The 23,247-nt window shown below is 32.1% G+C and overlaps 2 protein-coding genes across 2 annotated transcripts in view; one reads left to right on the top strand and one right to left on the bottom strand.

Moving 5' to 3' along the window:
- LOC137919219 (uncharacterized) overlaps positions 1-14,466 on the bottom strand; it is a 39,391-nt gene extending 24,925 nt beyond the window's left edge. The window contains exons 1-2 of the mRNA XM_068762225.1: positions 14,426-14,466; positions 2,455-2,506 (exon numbers count right to left, since the gene is read on the bottom strand). Of these exons, the coding sequence (XP_068618326.1) occupies positions 2,455-2,475 (21 nt within the window). The 5' untranslated portion in view covers positions 2,476-2,506; positions 14,426-14,466. The remainder of the gene's footprint in view (positions 1-2,454; positions 2,507-14,425) is intronic.
- The window catches only part of Zip48C (Zinc/iron regulated transporter-related protein 48C), a 51,418-nt gene continuing 37,182 nt past the window's right edge, over positions 9,012-23,247 (top strand). The window contains exons 1-4 of the mRNA XM_068762226.1: positions 9,012-9,260; positions 9,337-9,571; positions 12,159-12,346; positions 16,669-16,862. Of these exons, the coding sequence (XP_068618327.1) occupies positions 9,153-9,260; positions 9,337-9,571; positions 12,159-12,346; positions 16,669-16,862 (725 nt within the window). The 5' untranslated portion in view covers positions 9,012-9,152. The remainder of the gene's footprint in view (positions 9,261-9,336; positions 9,572-12,158; positions 12,347-16,668; positions 16,863-23,247) is intronic.

The following is a 23,247-nucleotide window of genomic DNA, read 5'->3' as shown; positions in this document are numbered from 1 at the left end:
AAATAAGTTCGGTTAATAACACTGTCAGATGATTTCAACAAAATTCTACAAATTAGTTGTAATAATTCTTACAAAAAAATTTTATAATTATTTATACAGAATATATATAAATTTATACAAAACACAATAAGAAAAAATTATAATTTATCTGTCACTGCGTTTTTTTTCTTTTTTTTTTTTTTCCTTTTTTTTCCAAAAAATCTGAATGTTCTAAGAAGTTGTAAATAGCCGTCATAACAACCTAATGTGATTGCAACGTGATATTAATTTATGAACGTATTTTCACAAAAAAAATATTTATACAATTTTGTAGATAATGTCAAAAAATAAAGAAGGAATGTAAATTTTTTTGTACTAATGCATCAAAAAATGTCTGTTTTTGATAACCGGAAAGCGAATAATTAAGATCTTACATTTGAATTGAATACATTGATTAGGTCAAGGCAACAGACTATAGTGCACGAGTAACTGAATCGTTGGTTAATTCACGATGCAATTGAATGCGTCGGCAAGCGAGAATGCGCGTGCCATTGTCGAGTTTTTGTTGCCATTATGTTCTAAGTCGGTGCTACAAATCGAAATATGTGATTGATGGTATCAAACCTTCCGCAAGCTGTCGTGACACTCCGGCTTTATGAATCTCTCCGTCGCGCTTCGAAATCGATATGAACAGTAAACTCGGACCCGTTACACAATCACTTGATGTGTTGTCCATGAGAGGCAAAACCACACGCTTTACGCCGCCACAACTATAACGCACATTCATTTACTTTTGTTTTAAGAGTGATTACAGAGATATGAGGGATCATAACGATAATAATTGTACAATATTGTAGACAATTGCAAATGCCTAGAAAGTATTCCAATGGGGTACAAACAGGAAAATACATACATTGTTCAATATTGTTGTAGCGACGCGTTAATTAAATAATTCAGTCTTGCAACGGATTCGAAAACGGATGACCAGATTATCGATGAAGCGTAAAATAGCTGAAAATTTGGTTGGATTGTAATTAACGAAAAGTAGAGGAGCGTTTATGGTTAATCAAAATGCTAATAATGGTCATACAAAAATTGTCACAAGCATTAACACCGCAAACCCCGCAAACTTTGCTTAACGGATCGTTCACACGGCCATTCATCACGGACGACTGCTTCTCATTTCGACCGGACTAATCGGAATTTCAGACTACCAGCAAATAGGACAAAAAGCAGAGGCCGGAACAAACGAACATCTAGTACGGCGAAAATTTGAATAATGACGATCTAGCGGAATAGTTTGTTCTTTTTAACGCTACGGTGACTGCATCTGCGCTTACGTCGTCGGCTGTCTTTATTATGACGGGTTGTTACTATGAATACCGCATGTCAAACATGTGGTTTTTTTATCTATACGTATTAAAAGATTTTCATTTATGTAAGCCATAAGGCTTAGACTTGAAATGTAAAAATATATAATTTATGCAAAATCTTTTTTGTCGGGTCGAGATAAGCGAAGGACGGTTTTTTCGAAGTTCTTTCAACAAGACGAGTTGAGGAAGCATTCAAAATACATATTGTCAAACTATAGCCAATATAGGCATAAACCTTGGCCAGAATATTTTTTTGGTATGGTAAAATACCAAGAATAGATTTCATGAAATTATACCCTCGAAGCACATGGCCACGCGAAGCGGGCGAGGGGCATGTAATGTATATAAATATATAAAATCGTCTGTTTGTAATATTAAAATAACCGCTTTTAAAATCATACATATGAATATATATACACGGTACATGTACCAAAATAAATTTCTTAATATTTGTCCATCTATCTGTTTGTTCCGGCTAATCTCTGAAAAGGCTAGACCGATTTTAGCGAGACCTATACTGGCAGGTAGCTGATGTAATAAGGAGTAACTTAGACAATTTTATGTTAGAAAAATTCGTATAGTATAATAATATCATGAAATCCACAAAAATCTGTGCGAACTACGCGAGGCGGGCGAGGGACAGCTAGTACATTATTTTATTTATTCATCTTTGTTCTATAAGAAAAGTATGAATCGAAACGGATAAAGAATTTTTTCATTAGTGGGACTGCTTTAACATCTGTTACTAAATGAAACGAATAACGCAGAAACAAAATAAATCCATGTAATAAAAAAAACTAGTAATAAAATTTTATTCTTTATTAATTAGGTTTTCGAAGTATTATTTTTAAACATTACATAAGTGAAAGAAAAAAAAATATATAACCCAAAAATGTTCTGTTTTAGAAATATAACAAAGTGGGTTATTTATTCCGGGGCCGTGACTCGATGCACCGTTTCGTAAACTACGACCTAAATGTTTAGATTCGCAGCCTGAACAAGCCAATAATACAGTTGGCACATTAGTTATTGACGTGGTCTCTCCTCCCCGATAATTGTACCTCACGTATGTACACATGTAGAGCACGCGGTAGTATAATACCTGTGATGATATCACCTTCATCGCGCACGAAGCTGGAACATAAGCCGCAACCCTGGGTAAAGATTTAAACATTTCCTTTTAAATATTTTGAAGGTCATAACAAAATATGTAAGTGTATGTGTATATACATATACTGAGGTTACGGTTTAGGTGTTATCTCTTACATTATATTGTATTCTCTTATATTGAATTTCAAAAAAAATTAACATGTTTAATCTGTAATATTTGATTCATGATTTCATTTAAAGTTCTGTTTGAAATTTTCTCTTTATAAAATATTAATTTATAAGTAAAATAGCCCAGCAATTATTAAAATAGGAAAAAAAAATATAATTTAGAAGTACGCAATTCTGATAAACCATCTACATATTTATCACATGTTCTATCTATGATATATGTTTTTATGGTGTACGTGTACGTATTTGAGTGTTTGAATATAAGTCTTAATTGTTTGATTAGATCTTCTAGTTGAATAAATACACTTATTCTTGTAGCTATAATCAATGTGATCTAATTTTTTACCGTAGCGCATTTTTCAAAGATTTTGATTAATGTACAGATCCGAGACATGGTTACTTACAATAGGTTTTTTATTGACTCTGTGTTTGGCACTAATCGGTGTAACATAACTCCTGAAGATGCCCCGTGAAGGGGTGAAACACGTTGTGTAATTTGGCGGTGGCGGTTGTGTGATTCGCATTGTTTGCCGCATACGCATTTATCAGCGGGCTGGCGGGCGGTGCACTTTGTTGCACGACTACCACTGCATGTGCGGAAGTGGCTAAATATCGGTCCTTTTCTTACTTAGGGTGGACTTCCGCAAGGTAACGCCTGATTCCATTAAATACGATAGGTTTACTAAGAAGGCTCAAGGTCACCCAGAGGGTATTGAAGAGATCTATGCTCGTAATTGGCAGTGAAATTTAATCGGAAATGAGTTACAACGGTAGTTAGGGCCGAAAGTTTCGACGACATAGTTAGGGTCGCGGGAAGTGCTGTTTGTGGTCAGCATAAAACCAGTCATCGTATCAATCTTTAGTGGAGGACAATGCCTTGCCGTGGGCGTCAGTCAGCTGAAAAGAAGAAGGATAATAGTAAAGTAGGACATCCACTCACAAGACAACTTTGTTAAGGTCGTCGGACTATACTGTATAGAGGACACTTCCAACTGATCCCATGGACCTCCAACTGTCGATGTCCTACCGCTGAAATTATGATGATCCTCCTTTACAGTTTCCATTTAATCGTCACGATGACCAATTCCGTAATACGGTTAATTAGCCAAAATTATGTTTAGAGGTCTAGCGCTGGCTGATTTCAAACAGAAAAAAACATTGCGGTAAAATACATTACGATAGAAAAGAATGTAACGGTTGTACATCGCACTTATTTATTGTAATACTTTTAAGGAGGTATCAAGTGACAGAAAGAAGAGGCCGTCGAAATTATACGATAATGATATCTATTAGTTTCATCACACCTATTATATCGGTAAGAATATTTCGAAAGCTATTTTAGATTAGTGTAAAGAAACCAATATTATTAACTATTTGTCAATATAGATATTTCTTTTTGATATTAATTGACAATAGGCGATTTATTTATTTATCGTAATCTAAAAGAGTCAAATCTAAATACTTTATTTCACTGTCAATTCCACACTAAAATTCAAAACAGTTTTGTTAAATTTCAAACTTTTGAAATACAGGTTTGTTTACATCTTTTATTGAGTCAAAATGAGTATCGTACCTATTCAGATGAGAAAGGCCTGAGAAGAACTGGTAAATGAAACTCAGCGGATACATGTATATTTTTAAATGAATATAAAATTTCAAATTTAATTAACATTGTAATAGCCTGGAGACGAGCACTAATTTTCATCATCATTTCAGCTGTAGGACGTCAACTGCTGCACATATAAATATGCCTCTTCCAAAGATTTCTAATAAAAATGGTTGATTCCGCAAAAAAGTGGAACAGTAGTGGTACATCGACAGAAATAAAAGTAAGGATTAAAATAAATAATCGTGTAAATAAGCCCGACCATAAGAACAAAACATGTTATAAAATACCAGATCATCTATGAATGTAATTTAATAAATAAATAAAAAGTAAGATTACGAATAAAAATTTGTAAATTTAAAAATTGTAAATATAGACCATGCTGTGTTAAGAACCAAATTTGACAAGGAATGTAGATGAGGGAAATGCGGTGATGTGTGAAAGATCACAGTGCGATGAATTAAAGAAATTGTGAAGAACGAAAGGAGAAAAATAAATAAAAAATATTTAACCCAGTATTGTAACGTCCTTGCCCCACATAGAACAAGGGGAACGTGAGACCCACGGAACCCCTCGGTTTTTTGTTCATTAAAAAAAAACGAGGTGGGATGGAAGCAAGCTGCGCCCACCGTTTTGCGACAACTTTAACAAGGTTATCTATCCAACTTAGGAGTGGTTGTTCTTCTCTGGGTTTACCGATTCGTGGTTTCCACTTCAGAACTGTAATAAAACCCTTGCAGTCGTTCTTCACGCCGGGCGGCTGTGGGCAGGAGTGTGTCACTTCAACTTGGTAACCCGCTGGACTATTTTGGTTATTTCAGGACGGGTACACAAAATCTGTTTTGCCTTCTGCTGTTTACATTGTGTACATCATATTTCCTGGTAAAATTGGTAGTGTTTTTGTGGTCATACAATATATTTTTATACACTTATTCTAAAGCAACAGTAAAATTGCGATGCCATGTTGATTTTAAGGCAAAACCGAGTCGCAGTACATTCGAACTGAAGGATTTTCCTTAATTCATATATATAAATTATCATATATATGTCATTTGTTAAAAAAAAAACTATTAATTCTGTTTATTGTCGACGCTCCCCGTTAATGATCCGGTAAAGTGTGATTACGGGATTTTTCATGTTAAATATTTTATGCATCAAAAAGTCAGCAGGAAGGCCAGAACAAGAAATAATGAATATGTGTTGGCTTTTCCTGAAATCAATAATTTACGTTTATATTTTTTGCGTTCTTATTAAAGTACGACTCGTCTCTATCACGCCTCGTGTTCCGCCGTGGCCTTGCTTTATTATAAGATGCAATTATTCCTTGTGAGATTATTATTTCGTCAGAATTTTTTTTTAAAGCTAATATGTCTAAGTGTTCTTGTCATCATTGTTGCTTTTATAAATAACAAATTTTATTTATATTAATGCATTTTTTGTTGTGTTGGATCGTCTTGATTAATTTGCGTATATAAAATGTTATTTATATTGCCAATCGGCTACTTTTTATTTGGTACAAACACAAAGTAATTTACGTAAAATAACAAAAGTACACTGTAATACATTTTAATAAAAACTTCTTTAAATAATCATTACATAAAGGGACACGAAGACAAATTAATTTCTTGCTATATATCCGTATCGACGCTGCTTTATAATATTTACTCTGTTTATATAGGGTAATAAAAAGAGTCCATTTAAGTAGCTCAGCATAAGTCTCTGCACAAACTATTTTATCGCTTAGAAGATATCAGTCACGTAGTCGCTGTCCTACTCGTTAAAAACTTAAATTGACTAATACCGCCATAACGTCTCAAGTAAACTTCGTTAAATAATAATTAAATACGTGGGAATTAAGTCAGTAGTGCGAATATAATTTTACGGCTCAGTATGACCGTATGCGTATTTAAATGAACGTTAAAATATTTACGTGTAACTACAATATAACGGAATTGTAAACGAATGATAATTATATTTATGTATAAGAGTTTGTTTAGTTTGTTTCATTTTTCGAGAAAAATATAACGGCTACTAATACAATATTAAACGACAAAATGTATACTGGGACTTGGTCGTTTTAATGTCAGCATAATGCATGCTGTTCTTTAATGAACAGTTTATCAAGCATTTCCATCCTAGGAGATATCGAATATTCAGATGCATGTTTACCTAAAGTAGTTTTGTCGTTAAGTAATTATGGAGACGATTTCAGTAAGGTTTAGATAAATTGACTAATATATTGTATTAAAAACTATTTTCTCTGTATCTGCGCCCAAGCAGACGTAGTTTATCATCCCTCCCGTACACCCGGCCTCACATAAGCAAACCCGTGATACGCGCATGTTAATCTGCGCGTAATCCACAATCTTTAAGTCGTAGAAAAAATCACACCCGGTACATTCAAACGCCCCACTATCCTGAAACCGAGACACGTACCTGTGTTTCCGAACAACGCAACAACAATAAGAAAAGCCACTTACACCGCACACCACCATCGTCGCCATACGATAACCAACCTGTCTCGTCGGAAAGGAGGCCGGATCGTATATCTGGGGACCCTTGAACCTAGTCATTCCACGAAACGTTCCCCCAAGCGATCTAAGAGTTCGGCGACCTCCAAAATGATAAAAAAGTAGTATGTGGCAACTCTAGCCAGAGCTGCCCTTGGAGCCCTAGTGAAACGCTACCTTAAAAAAGGTCTCAGGCTAAGTGCTCTCTGCGCCCTGCCGCTTCGAACCCGCAGAATATGCCAATGACATTTGAGAAGCAGTGAGTCTCCTGTCCCAAAAAAACTCCGAACGATCAACTATAGTCATCTATCTCTTTCGACTTTTCCTTATTTCAAAACAAAGTACAAAAATGATTTCGAGCTTCGAAAACCTGGTTATAAAATGGACTCATATGTGAGCAGGAAATTACATTTGGAAACGGATAACCAGAACAAAAAATGACAAGGCTGTAAACTAAATAATAATTTTCGTTTAAGGCTGCGAAATACTCATTTGTGTATTAATCTTTTTTCAAAAGTAAGTCTGATGAGGTTCATATGCAATATATAGCGTTTAACTTTGTGTAGTACTGATGGTGCATCATGAAGTAATAGTTTACTGTTTTTTAATGAATCTTAACTTTAAAATGCTCGATAAAATACCGATCTTAAGTGCGAATCCTAAGCTGATGGACAATGTAATACCTATGACATTAAAAAACGCTAACTGAATTTTTCTGTTTTGTGCTTAATTATCAAAATAACTGATGAAGGCTTTTATGTTCAATTATTTCAAATGGTTATGCTTAGCATATCAATACTCTTTCGTTAGATTTATTATTTTTAAGTTTAGTAACTCCTCGTCGTCCCTTTACTTTCGCAGAGCGCTGAACACGCCTAACCTAAACTTGATATACTCCGTCATAAACCTCGGTACACGCCGATTCTTTACTCAACCGACTCTTACACCGAATGAAGAGGCTATCGAGCTCTTTAATCACCTACGCAAACGTTCCATAAAGTAATTAGGTGCAAGGGTCCTGATGAGGGAACTTCCGCTTGCTCTGGTACTCATCAATCTGCCATATTTCAAGGTTTTTGAGATGATGATTAATGGCCAAGTAGCAAGAAAATTTTATTATAAGTTTAACATAAATACAAAAGGAATTTAATTTAAAATATAAATTGTTCACAATGTTTAATTGTAGCTTATTGTAATTTAACAAATAATATACAGTCGTTTTTATACGTCGATAAGGAAAAACATACATGAAATCAAAAGATCCGCTATCATTATATTGCTATTTCTTTTACGAAAGGTTTAATTAATCAACAAAATATTTTTCATGAAAATGGACTTAATAAGTACAATATCATTATTTTTTTCACAAATCTGTAGATCTTTGGTAACAATGTCATTAATTGTTACATAAATAAAAAAACAGCTTCTCTTTATTATTTAGTTTTGCTTCGCTGAAAGAAATCTACTTTTGTATTATAACATGAATAAAATATGTTTTTCTCGCCAAAAGCAAATAGGATAGAGCTTTAAAGGAACACCTTGATTACAATGTTGTAGACGTATGTTTACCCAAAAATCTGACATCATTGTCATTGCCTTCCGAAAATGTCACTCATTTGTTTTATGAAAGGTGTAGTAAAGTAAAAAATATTTAATTATACTGGCAATAATAATGACTAAATCATTTTTAGCACATCATCTAAATGAATAATTTTTAACATATTATTTAAATAGCAATAATTAAAATAAATTAATTTTTTTATTGCTAATAACATCAAAAAAATAATAATTACTAAAGTGTAGGTTTCAATTAAACTTAGGTTGAAAAAATTATGATATTTGCCAGATAGGTTGCAAAAATTGCCACGGCATATTTAATACCTTTTTACACAGTTTTAAGATACACAGCATAATTACAACAACATGCCATTTGTTTATGTGCGGTAATTAAAAAACAAGAAGAAATCTATAGAAAACATAACCAAGAGTTATTTTTCATATAAGTAACAAGGAACAAAAAAAATTTAAACACGACCTTGTTGATGTTGTATAAAAAGTTAATGTAATTAAACTTTTTCAATCTGCCAGCTAATATTTTGTACAGTGTATTATTAAAAAAGAGAGATAACAAAGAAAGTATATTTATTCTAAAAAAATGTAAACCCAATTAAAAATATTGTGTGCTATCTTAGAATCGATTACGCTGCTATCAACTTATAGTCATTTTCCCAGGCAATGATACATCACTACGCTAGCTCTATTCATTCAGTCGTACGTAAACATGGAAGTGTTGTGTAGCTATATAAGGATGGTACAAGATAATTGGTTTTTATTTTAAAAACATAACTTGCAATGTGTTTAGTAAATAGTACTTAAAATAGGAACGAGTACTTAAATATTTTAAAAATGATTCCTGGTTACGGTGCAGTGACGCAAGCCCTTTTAGGGACCCTTCTGACGTGGGGACTTACAGCTGTAGGTGCCGGTTGTGTATTTTTTATTAGAGGAAAACATGTATGTAAAAATCTTTTCACTTTGAGATTATTACTGTTTACTGATATATTTTATTTATTAAAACAATGCATTACAGAGAAAGTTGTTAGATGTATCACTGGGATTTGCAGCTGGGGTTATGACGGCAGCCTCGTATTGGTCTCTCTTAGAACCAGCGATTGAAATGTGTAAAACTTCCGGTATTTATGGAGAAGAAGGACAATATGCTTTTGTACCGGTTGCAGCAGGTTTCTTATTTGGAGCTGTTTTTGTGTTTGGAACAGATAAATTTCTGGATTATTTAGGCATTAACTCTACAAATATGATGATAAGTAAGTACAAATTTTAATTATTCTTATATTTTAGTAAGTATTATAATTATCATATAAAATATCAAGAAACTGTGTTTTAAAGAAATTTTATACAATTTAGATATAAAATTAATAATTTTTATTATTAAAAAATAATTTTGTCTCTGTACTTTATGGTTCATATAAGATTCCTTTAATCCTTTTTTTTCAATACATTGACTAATTTTACTCAAACACTTGAAAGCCTTTTATATTTTTTTAAGTATTCATCTATAATGTCTTAATGGGCTGTTTTCCACAAGCAAGCAACATTGCACTCATTTTGTGTTGAACTGTTTAAATAATAAGTAAAATATGTTGTCTGAAACAATGATGAAATAAAAATTGTATAAGTTTTTTCTCTGATAATTTTAACATTTCTGCCTAAAATATTGCAAATTTAGATCTAAAATTAGAATTCAATTTAATAATACTAAACTTGAAAGTTAGTCACTATGGAGTACAATTATTTTGTAATTATAGTATAAGTTTTTAATGCCATTATACAATCATTTGTACTTATTGTAAGTAAAACAACTCCCACATAACAATTTGTCAGAATTAAGGTGCTGGAATGAAAAATTCTTTTCAACTCAACACTCATACTCATACACTACATAAACTGAAATACTTCATTAATCTAGTAATCTGTTTGAGATAGTGGACGATAACATTATTTGTGCAATATTATTTAATAAGAGTGATAGGTCTATCTAAGTTGCCCATTTTGAAAGCATCTTATATAAGAAATCAGCTTCCGAGAAAATGTATATTAACAGTTTTGCTTGCAATTTAAATTTTTGATGGATAATATTTTAACATAATTAATATCACTAATTATCAAAAAAATCTGAAGTTTTCAGTAACAATTTAAATGTTAAATCCGTTTTTAAATGCTCACCCAGAGACTGGGACTATGCAAAGTTATTGTAAAAAAGATTATCTTAAGCACCCACTGTGTGTAGCCACTTGAAACCCAGTGAAGCTGTAAATGCCAATGGGTGAATAGCATTTATTAATGACATAAACAAAAAGAAAAAGAAGAGTCCCTGGTATCCAAGCTTCTGAGAATTACTTAAAAAGCTGTCTGCGTATCTGTTTGATGTAAAGCACACTCATTAGTTCTTTTATATTAAAATTTAAGCAATTCCATTGGTATAAAAAAATTATTTTAATGATGATTTTGTTGACACTAGGTAATAACATACAAATAATGATAAACTATGTAACACATAAATATATATTTATGGTACAAAAATTCTTAACACTGATCATGTTACTTGTAAAGATCTAAGTCTTGAAAAATAAGGCAGTACTTGAAGATCCAATTAAATATCTTTGCACAAATTAACCATTTTTAACCACATTTGTCTTTATTATCTGTCTGAATTAATATAAATATATTTTTTTTATCTCATTGCGGTTAAACGGTTTAAATCATAGCATTCAAAGTTTCTATCTTATCAAAGGCTTACTACTAGCTCCTTGGCTAAAACTTATATTACAGTGCTATCTTTGTTGACTATGAATGATATTATTGTTCCATTACACTTATATTAATATTATACAATGACTTTGACAGTTTACTAAATTATTTCATCCTTAGGTCCAATGAACATCATTAAATTTCTGAGGGGCAATAGTTTGTTTTTTTCATGGGATGCAATATTCATTTGTTAATAACTTTCAACTGTCGTTTATCTGTTATCATCTCTTCCTTACAATTTGAATGTATATCGTTAGTATCACATTTGATTTTATTTTGAAATCTTAATGTGGCATTCACTGGTCATGTTTCAGGAAAAATATTTAAACAAAAACAATATTTAGGGAGTTTTGGTAGTTAACAATTGTCTGATATTTTTGCAACATTGAAACTAATGGTAAATGGATAAGAGATAGGGTTTACTTAACTATTCACAATGACACTGTTAAGTAAATCATGTATAATATGACTTGTTTTGAGTATATCGAAACAGCTGTACAGCGCCTTAGGTACGCGCAAGACGGGAAGAGTATCAATTGTCAACGTTTAGTCGGTACATAGCGCAGTACACATATCACGTGTCAATAGCTTGATAATTTTCTCATTTCATGGAAAAAAATCCTTTATAATTCATGTCACGTCGCCATGCAGAATCGCGTAAATATGTTTACCCAGAACTAATTTGGTTTTCATATTGCATTATCCTTATGCTTTTGTTATTTGTAAAGTATTATAGATAAAAATCAGTAAAATTTTTAAAAATTGGCATTAATGCTTACACTTGAAATAACTTGAATGGAATGAATATAAGAGATTAAATGCTTCTACAAATTGAAGGAATTATCTATTTGGAAAATATCAGCTGTTTTAATAGTGTGTCGTTATTTTTTAACATGGACTCTTGGATTGTGTTTTAGGTAGAGTTCAATTTAGCCGTGGGAATTTTATTTTATTAGTACCAATTTTAGAATAAATCTATCATTAGAGTGCTTTGAAATACAAAATCAACGTCATGTTTTCTCTATTCAATTTATTTTAATATTTGCTTTTAATTCAAATTGTAAAATTGATTAAAATTTTCAGCGATAACAAAAACTAAAGACTCAAAAGAGAAATTAGAGGACTTAGAAATGATGACCGCGTTGAATCGACGACCTTCTAATCCAACAAGTGTCGTCACACTGGAGCAGCCGGCTGAGTTTGCCGATTGTATCAGCAACCAGCACACCGCGCAACGGCGGCGGACTCATCATCACTCACATCTTTCATTGGTATGTAAATTTGTAAGTTTTTGGTAAATAAATATGCGAAAGGTTATATTTTTCTCGTCTACATATCAGCTGATAGACTTCTACTAATACACATAGGCCTCCCCCTAAGATCGTTACGATAGTTTAAAAGGTTTGATTCATTATTATTAGTGCAATAGCATAAGGATTCTTTGATGCTTTTCAAATTTATCTTTAAATTTCAATGCCTTACTATCTCACCGATGCTGATAAGATAATGCTAAAAGTACACCGTATTAAGCGTAAACTATTCATCTGATCCAAAAACCGACTAGGAACATTGTTTGTTGAATAGAGGAACTTCGTGTTTTGCTTGTTTTAAACCAATTCTATTGGCTTATAATATTTCTAATCATTTTTTATAATATAAAAAAATGGTAGGAAATTATATTAATCTAGATATTTCGACTATGGTTATGTTCTTTTCTGGTGTATATTTAAAGAAAGTAAAGATCATTATAAAATATAAAATTAATACTAAAATGTTTTTAATTGACATTGTAATATAGATATTTTTAATGATGTGCATTATCACCTGTTCGAATTATAAACTTAACAAATTATAAACACAACAAAATTTAATGAGTTGACAAGTTACTTGTGTTCACTTTTAAGGACGATTTTTATGACATTAATCTTTAAAAAAAATGTCATCAATGGCTTCGCAGCCATCCATTCATAGTTCAAACACCAGATTAAATGCGAAAAAAATTATATAGGTACAGACGTCGTATCGGACTCGTAAGTAATTAATGGTGATCCAATTGTTTAAATTAATTATTTTAAATTTTTATAAGCTAGAAATAGCAGATGTCATTCTTTCGCGTAGATTAAAAGAAACCGTATTTTCAATTTATTATTATTAATATATTAATACAGTATTGTCAATAAACTTATGGAATACAGTATAATCATATAATATTAACTAATAGAAAGCAACATTTCGTATATCATAAGGTTGTCATTTTTCATGTTAGGTTTTTTTATGACTAAAAGAATTTAATAAAATTATTTTTTTGCTAGCTACTATATTATGTATTGACATAAAACCTGTTTACATAATTAAATGTTCTTTTTTGCCATATCTGTATGCACAAGTGCATTGTTATAATTGAAGGTATGAACAATATTATCGCAAAATACGAAGAAAAAACAGCTCAAGAATTCAAATAATAATCGGGTCTTCTCATATAACATTTAATCGAAACTTCGAGTGCGGTAATAATAACCGCCTCGATTTGTTTTGTATCGCTGCTTTCATCAGCAAAATGCATAGGTGTGTTTTTTTAAATACCATTTGCGATTTTGCAAAAAGTAGGTATTCTTTTGTTTCTGTCGACTTCATTACTTATGTTCTCTTGTAACAAAGTTATAATGTCATTGACCTTGCATGAATGATATTTGCACTTTACGTTCATTTATTAATTCAATTTAAATGCACACAATAATTAAAATAGATGTTGGTCGAAACTTAAGGAAATGTTGAGGAATTTATGACTTTATTAATGACTGGTTTACTAAGATAATGCACATGGTATAACCAAAGTGAACCATGTTATGGTATATACCATGGGCGAAGAACAAGCCTCAGTATTATTACCGTACGGGTATTTAAAAAAGTTATGGTGTTTCAATTAGAGAAGATAGAGTACAAGTTCTGGAGGCATTTTAGAGTTTTTAACTTTCCGAATGCAATATTATGAGGATGTGAAACACGTGTTGATAATATGACCGGAGTTAGGCTCTCCGTTGTAAAATTTAAGGTTTGGATGTGATGTAAGATACTACAGCATTTTGGCTTCCCCGATTTCAGAGAAAGCCAAAATACTGAGCAAGATCTGCTTTAAAACATATATATATATAATACGAAAATATATTAGTTACATTAAATTTACTACATATTACTTATGATGATTTATCACATCGGAGGCTCTTAGACTGTGTATGATTTTGACTGAAATTATGTTTGATCTGCGTCAATATTTAAGTATATTTGACCTCGGTTTAACTTAGTAGATTATTTGAATTTTATCAATCGCTCGATTTGTATTTAATACTTACGTTAGTAGAATAACTGGTTGGCACGTGAACCCAAAACCAACTTACACTCGCCATAACGTTTAGCCAATTGGAATAAGCTTGTATACAGAATGAATAAAAATATTACAGAGTAATACTTAATGAGAAAGTGTTAAGTGGGTACTATTGGCTTTTGTATTTCTGTTGCTTATCATTGTTGTGCAAGTGTACATTGTCTGCACTAGTCTGAAGAAACGTTCGTATTATATTTGAAAGTTTGCTAACTTTTACCTTCGTTAAAGCACATAACTCGAGTGATTATCGTTTAGATATCACGCGATGTATCATCATATCCCGTACTAACAGATGAACTAATAAATATTTGCATGTTTAATTTTTATACTTGATCGAACTGAAGTTCGGCCGTATCTAGTGAGAGCCAAAGCGGTGGCTGAAGACCTTTATCTTTAATTAATTAAATTAAAGCGTTTATTAACCAAAAGAGAATAGGAAAATAGTACCGATTTTTCAAAGTAGCTTTCTGTAATCTCTTCTGATAATTAAACAAAATGGTTACCATACGCATAACCATACGCATCCTATTGTGGAAACAGGAAAAAACCACCTTGTTAGTTTCAATCTTTCCATTGTGTAACAAATTCTTAAATGTTTGACTTATATTAGTCGTTTTTTGTTACTGACAACTTTTACGTCTTTACTTATATAATCTACAAGCCAAAACTGGATCTCAAATCAACACGCCTATATTCAATTAATGTTTAATAAATTCTACCTCTAAATCGAGAAAAATATGTAATAATAAAAGGATTTATATAAAAATATATAATAACAAAGGTTTATGATTATAATTTGCTTATGTAAACTGAGAAAAATTTAATCTTTTTTTAGTAAAAATTATTTAAGTCATAACCTGAGTAAACCGCAAGTTTAATGCAGTTCATAGTCATTATAAAATTGGCAATCAGCCTAAAAACTTTGATTTGATATTTTTGTATTATATACTTTTATTAGCGCAGTTGTTGTGTTGTTCGTTTAACATTTATTGTTAAAACACTGATAAATATCCATCAGATAAAAAGATAATTTGAATTATTTCCTCTGCACTAAATATGTAGGCAAGGCTATATGATGAAGGCTTTTTTGAATTAATTGATGAATTTGTGCAATCTAACAAAAATTGATGTTAAACTGCCAAACTCATTCCCCACTGTCATATCTTTAATTCCGTCGTATCTTTTCTTTGCGTCTCGATATAGGATGATTAGTTAGTTATAGGTGTAAGCAAAAATCTTTTTACACTTGTTTCCAATCACCATGTATAGAGTGACCGCTCTGAAAAAATGTACATTAATTTATTTTTCTTTTTCAAAGACAGGCTAATGACTTTTGTAACTAAAAAGTTTGTCAGCACAGATATTAAACCATAATTAGTTTACTGAAATCCCAATCTGAATTTTGAAAACTTTTTTCTTATAATTTTACTATTACGTTTTTTTTATTTTGTCTGAAATAATAGATTTTTGAATATAGTGTACGACATAATTGACAACCACGTTCAGCAAACCTTTACATCTATAACCAATCACCATGTATAACGCGAAAAGTTCAAAGACAGCTGACAGTATCAAAAGAAAAAGAATCGTCAATTTAAAAGAAAGGATTTTTATTTAAATTATTGCAAAAATCCGTGTACTGCAATAGTAGGCTTAACAGATAGGATAAACAAATAGTGAATTTGGTACTTCTTTTTAAATCGAAAGGCAATTTAAATCTTTTTTGATCTATGTATTTTTATATGAAAATCAGTGTTTCGTTTAGTGCTTTCAGTCACTAATAAAAATATTACAGTACAGACTTCAAACGAAGTGAAAGCGCATTGACTGGAGATAACAACCTTGGATATAATATAACATTCATAGTTACGTCAAAGCAATATTAAAATCTTACATAGATTACCTTACTAAAATAGAAGTATTAGATCAAGGAAGCCGTTTTTTTATATTAGGTGATTAAAATTTATAGTTTTTGTATGAGGCAGAGGCGGTGTAACTGAAAAGCGATTCATTCAAGTTTTATTAAATAGACGCAAAATGCAAAGGTAGTGTCAGAATACTGGACAGTGTTTTCAACCGGGGGAATTTATGGAATTTGTATGTAAAAAATTAAAAATTTTTTACCTCAAATTCTTTTCGAGAGGTGATAAAGTAATTAACTTATTAGTGTGTATAACTCAAAGTGTAACTTGCGTGATTTTTAATTTTCAGAAAGGGGGTGAAGGTGACGGTGATGAGAAGCGTGACAGCGTAGCTCGCGCTCTGGAGGCACGACAGTCTCAGTGGAAGAGGATCATGCTTCTTGTTGTTGCCATCACCGTTCACAACATACCTGAAGGATTAGCAGTAGGAGTATCCTTCGGCGCCGCCGCTTCATCAACGGAAGCTTCCTTTCACAGCGCGAGGTAAGTCCGTCATCATCCAAGTTTAACCTGAAGTTGTAAAGCCATTTTATTATTATATATCATCAATAACCTTTGTCATAAGATGGTAATAATACCGTAAATTCTCGAAAAATCTTATACCTTACGAAAAACCCACTTTACAAATGTACGTCAAAAAAAGCTGAAAAGGCTATTATTAGATATAAAGTATGAAAGATTTATTTAAACGAATGTCTTGTGCACTGCATGCAAAAAATAATAGGGTAAATCATTCTGCAATCACGTATTTCATTTTTTATTTACCTAGCTACAAAAAGTAGTTTGAACTTTTGTGCACATTAATAAAAAATGTAAACTCTAAATATTTAACAAATATAACAGATAAAATAATATTGTACATGTGTTTTCTAAATATTCTTTATTGTACACGTTTGAAAACATATAGTTCCATAATAATAAACAAAAAAGTAAAATAGGCTGTCTTATAATACGCGACAATTACCTCCAGACAACCTTAGCATGGAAACAGTACATAGAAGTATAAACAATGGGTAGTTAATGAGTACAAAACATACGTAATTACAAAAATAAATACATGTACATACATACATATAATATGTATATTCCATGTATACTTATTATACATATGAAAGTATAATACATTTTATAATCATAATACAATAATAAATAAAAACAAAAAGCTTTTATAAAGACTCTAAGATCAGTATTAATCCGAGTTGCAATCTTGATTTTTTTTAAAACAAAACCATAAAAGGACTCCAATGCACTCATATGCACACAAGAATTGCTGGTAAAATTTTGATTTCTGTTCTCATCACTACAATTCAGCAAACATCACATTTGTAATTATGCTAAATCAGTATTAAATAACGTATTAACTGATTTTTTAGTCGCACATTTTATTCATTTAATGTAATTGATTCAGGTTGTTTGAGTCAATTGATTTTTTGTTCATATTATAGCAGCAGGAATTACAAAAACCTTATTATATTGTTCAAAAGTTGCGGCCAGTTTCTATCTAGTCCTTTTGTACCGTATACAAATTAAAGAATATTTCATATTTAAGTAGACTATACAGGAATATTCACCTCGTGCACATTCCTGAAATTGATGTATTTTTTTTCGTCAATAATATCGGTCGAAAAGAGTAGATTAAATTGGGATCTTATAAATGCAAGCGTCACAATTTCCTTAGCTTTATGCTTAGTGGGAAATTCCTATAAGTGCTTTGTTAAATTAATAGTTCACTGTAATCTGTCGTTATTTGTGAATGTGCATATAATAACGTGCACATGGCAACCACAGAAATTAACGCCACAGTGAAGAATTATTATCAGCATTTCAGCCATAGAACACATTCTTTAAAGATTTCAAATAAGACTGGTTGGAAGCGGCTTGTATCTCCATGTAAATCCTTGTAAATGGCTTACAACAAAAGTCATTTACCCACCAATGTTGTGTGGCTAATATTTTAACCTTTCTTACATATCCTTTTATATTATTGTTACTCCGATACACATCATACTCTAGACATTCTTTATATTACTCTTCTAGCAGTGTAGACTTATATACTGCTCGAACCCGTTGCATAGACAAAGTTCTGTAAGAATGATAAAGATTCACATAATAATGAAGAAATTATTACACTTATTTTACATACTTTTTAGTAAAATAAATGTGGTGTTGAAAGATGCGAATATCTATGAAGAAAGTGATTATTATATTATTATATTATTATATTGATGATAAAAAAAATATGATTTTGAAGTCGTCAATCAGAATAAAAAGAGAACTGTGATGTTATGTTACTTCAGATATAGAAATATTATTAGCAAAATAGTTTTTGTAAAACAAAACCTTGAAACCTCTGTTACTTGTTCACAACACTGTCTATTTGATTTTTTTTACTTTGTAGATTTTCGAAAGAAATTTATTATGTATATAGTTTTCTTTAATAAAAATAATTTAAATGGTATTAATTTGTGATTTGTGAAGGTTTTACAATCATGCTAAGTATAGTTTATTAAAAAGAACCCCGAGTATACTTGTTATCTGCGTAAAATTGATGCAACATGCTATACTGCTATATTGAGAATTTAAATCGAAACTGTAAATATGTTGCTCTTCAATACATGAGTTTGTTAAGCCCGCCATCTGTTGAGAGTTCAGTTATACTTTTTTTTTAGTTATTATATCGCCATCTAACGGGAGACTAAGACAATATAAACGAGTTTAATATAACTGATGCAACATTAAACATTCAGCAGTTTCAACAAAAGATGGCGCAATACTAATTTTATTATTGTACCATCTAAATAATCAAAAGAACGCAATTCACTTTATATATATCGTATTCATAAACACGTGTTAAAAATTTAAAAACGTTATACTAATGAAATTGTCTATTCAAGACTTCCAAGACGTCGTCCTCATGTAGGTCTCATTACTGGTTTGAAGCTTATAAATTAAAGTTTTACAATTGTAATGTGGTATCTGTGTTACTCAATTTGCAATCGTATTACATGTCATTGATGAATAATCATCAAATTGTGTTTGACACGCGACGACAAATGCAAGCACAGCGGTAATGAGTACCAGCTAAGTACGGTGTTGTTGTGATTTGGTGATTACGACTGACGAGTGCAGGTCGAAAGCGATGGCCGCGGCCCGCGCACCGCTTCGAACCCATTAACTCCACTAACCACTAATTGATTATGCGCGCTAATTAAATCTATTAATTAACGTCCACTTGCGTCAACATTATTAAAGACCTATACAAAAATATTTCAAACTTCGCACGCATAAAATTGTCGTAACTGTCGCGTTTTACGACTTTTCACAGTATATAAATAGCCTATATATTACCATGGACTCATAACGCCAGCGAAATTGTTACGTGTCGTCGCATCTCGGTCCGTAACGTCCAGGCGATCGCTGCGCCTACTGCGTTACGGATATAGCGCGGTCGAGCCCAACGACTCGGCATCACTGTCATTACATCGATAGACAACTTTTGCGCATTGCGCGCAATCGATTCCTGACATCGAATTCGAAAATTTTACAAATACCTACGCGTGCTCATAGCTTTTAACCAGTAATTGTGATTCAACTTTGGCATCGATCGTACGAAACTTTTGCTTCCCGAGCTTTTCGGCTATTGGTGCTTTAAAGTTGATGTAGAATCAGCGATTTCATAGTTATGATTGAAAAAGGGTAATGTAGACGACGAGTATCTATGTGGGTAGGTGAAGTATGTCAACCGATCGGCTCATGGGTAGTTGCGGCGAGTGAGCCAAATCGCGCGACGAGCGGTCGGGGGGCATCGACCCGCCCGTGCGGGGAGACGTTGCCGTCACCGCTCGGTGAAACTATTTCACTGAAAAATCCGCCGGCGCGCCGAATCATTGAACGTCAACCTTGACGGTTTGTCGCGTCGTCTGTGCCGCCGCGTGGGTGCCCCAGACGGAACATATTCATAACTGTTAAATATCACCTCCGCTATGTGCGCACGCGGTCCCGAGACGAGCGCGGACATAGCGGTCGATGCTGTCGGTGCCACGAGCTTTCGTGATAGAGCCGTGTGCCCATAGGCGTTGCGCAAATATCCAGCCGCTTCGATTGTACCTCCAGACGCTCACGGAGCGCGCGACCTTCGCCAACACGCTGACTATATGGATCCTGTTATGCAGAAATAATCTATTTTTTAACTTATGATCCATATATTTGCATAACATACTCGTCGTAATACTTTAAAAAATTACGAATAAATAATAGCGCTCTGATCATAAACATAACTGATTAGTATTAATGTAATCAATATTAAATTCTTGTTTCACACAAATGGTTTCCAATAGAATCCAATTATAAAAATAGTGCGAAAATGTAACTCTAACGTAGAGAAGACAATATCTGCATTGAATGATGGCGATTGGACTGGTAAAAAATGACTTTACGAATAGTGGGCGTGGCCAGATAATAAATGTGCCGTTAATCTTACTTATACAAAGGCGACCAGTGTGTTTGATCTGCCTAAATATTAACAACTGTATAATAAAACCATGCGCCTGCAATGTAAATACTAAAATATCTACAACATATTCGATTTCAATCTTTATCCTTGCTGACATTACATCATCTATATGCTTATTTACGCTTATGTAAATACATAATAAATATCAATAATTTTTAACAAATCAAAATGTAGAATTTTCTATGTCATTCTTTTACTAATCAGTCATTTTGCCGCTTTGGGGTTATACATGTACATAGAAAATTTCAGACATGCCTGTGTTAGTTATTTGTAGCATTAAATTTAGTGTAGCGCACACGTTAACACTTGTCCACAAGCTGTTAATATCATGAATAGTATTTTATTTTTAAATTCCATAAAAAATGTAAACTCTTTGAATCTTCTCTATACGGTTTCATGTAAATTCGAAGATGAGTTTAGTCATACATGTAACAGCGATAAACATATAAAGAATAATAAAATATCAATGTTTTAAAATTACAATCACTCAAATTCGTAAACATAGGTACTAGCACCGATTGATAATTGGTGAAACAAATGATTTCTGGTCGGGCAAGACATCTTTCTCCTATAGATGTAACAGTGCATTTACAATTTTCCTCGTGGCTGTGTTCGTCGCTGTACTCTCCACAGTAAGGCAAATATTCTCGATGGATCTTTATATAAAAAGCTTTCTAAAATTTTCGAGTTTTATATTTCTACGTTACGTCAATAAAATTATGCATAATATGTACTGTTATATAATTATACATAATATGAACAGAGCTTAACTAACTTTTATCAACAAAATATCTACAAAATAGTTTTCTTTTGAATCAGCGAAATCGTCTCCTTATATTTTTCCTTTTAATTGAATTCGTAAATAGTTACACTAATCAGAACATTAAATATTTTCACAATATTGTGTTGAGTAGTCACTGTCCAGTCCCAACTGCGACCATTTTTAACAAGTTTTTTTGTGTATTATGTTCATTTTGTAATCGTAACTATAAATAGATTTCTTACTTTATTCAATCATACATTCACCTGAAAGTACATTTGTGTTAAAAAATATAATTGACAGATACAAAATTTAATGGTCAGTTTGTTTAAACTGTAAGTTTAAGAAAAAACAAAAAGCACACAGGTTCAAAAGCAAATTGCCATTGTTTTATTTTACGCATGATGATCATATTTTTTTTCTACTAATTGACACAAAAGTGTGTGATTTCATGAACAAACACGAAAAGTCTCCGTTTCAATCAGTGATTGATGGAAATTTGAATCAATCAATGAATAATTTTTTTTTTTCGAAAATTTCTTGATATTACATAGTTTCTTGTTTAAAAGGTACATGAGTAACTTAAATAGTATTTGAAGATAATTGTATAGTAGCTAGTTTTTATTAAAAATCGTTTATCTCCAGATGTTAATGGGATTACTATATCGGCATTAATGTTTCCAAGTTCTCACACCAGTTAAGAATGCTGTGTTATTATTCAATCGTCTTAAATTAGAGGCTCATGGGCCGACTGTGGATGTACATTTATAGGATTATAATTATATATCTTTTACCGAAATACCCACGTACATACTGGTAGAGCTTTGCGTATCGACTTATACTCTTGTATTGGGTTGAAAGATAAAATTTATTAATTTCACGATATTTTCATTTTGTCAATTTACTCCACAACGTTCCCCGATGAACGCCATAAGATAAGTATAAAAGATGTAACGTATACCCGATATAAGCTCTAAGGATGTCGTCCGAGCATAATAGATGTCGGCGGACGCTTTGTGGCGCAGTTGTTATTATGCAGATTAACACCGCCAAGAATTTGTTCAAATATCGTTACAGGCGCTGGCGCCGTCTCACGTGATTTACGATACGAGGCTAGGGAATGCGCCCGCGGTCGGTCGTTCCTTCCACGGATTTTAACGCGCCTTTGTCGATTCAATATTACACCACCATTGATTTTAATCTGCTCTGCTAATAGTGCATTTTTCACAAACGTTGCCTAGTTTGTTGTGCCTCAAATTAAATTACAAATTATTTAGGTTATTTCATCTTATCTATCGAATATAGTAATAAATAAATTTCATTCTAAAATCTTTTTTAAATTACGTTAAAGATTCTCACGCTTGTTGATCCGGAATTCGATTGAATTGCAGTTTTCAAAATAATTATTTATAACGCGTAAAAACATAAATTTAGCCAGAAATAAATCGACCGTTTCAATTTGATACAGTATTTATGTGAATTCCTGCTTTTTCGCGGCTATTAAATAATTTTATTTCAGACATTTCCTTCGTTTTGATCCACGATGCGAATGATACAAGTTGTTGCTTTATTGTAGTGAGATATTGACGACTTAA

The sequence above is a fragment of the Battus philenor genome, unplaced genomic scaffold, assembly GCF_028537555.1.
Source record: "Battus philenor isolate CCGP_79_NKW_IND1 unplaced genomic scaffold, ilBatPhil1.0.hap1 SCAF_16, whole genome shotgun sequence".
Classification (NCBI taxonomy): domain Eukaryota; kingdom Metazoa; phylum Arthropoda; class Insecta; order Lepidoptera; family Papilionidae; genus Battus; species Battus philenor.
Note: the sequence above shows the minus strand (reverse complement) of the source record. Positions and strands in the feature narration are given on the sequence as shown.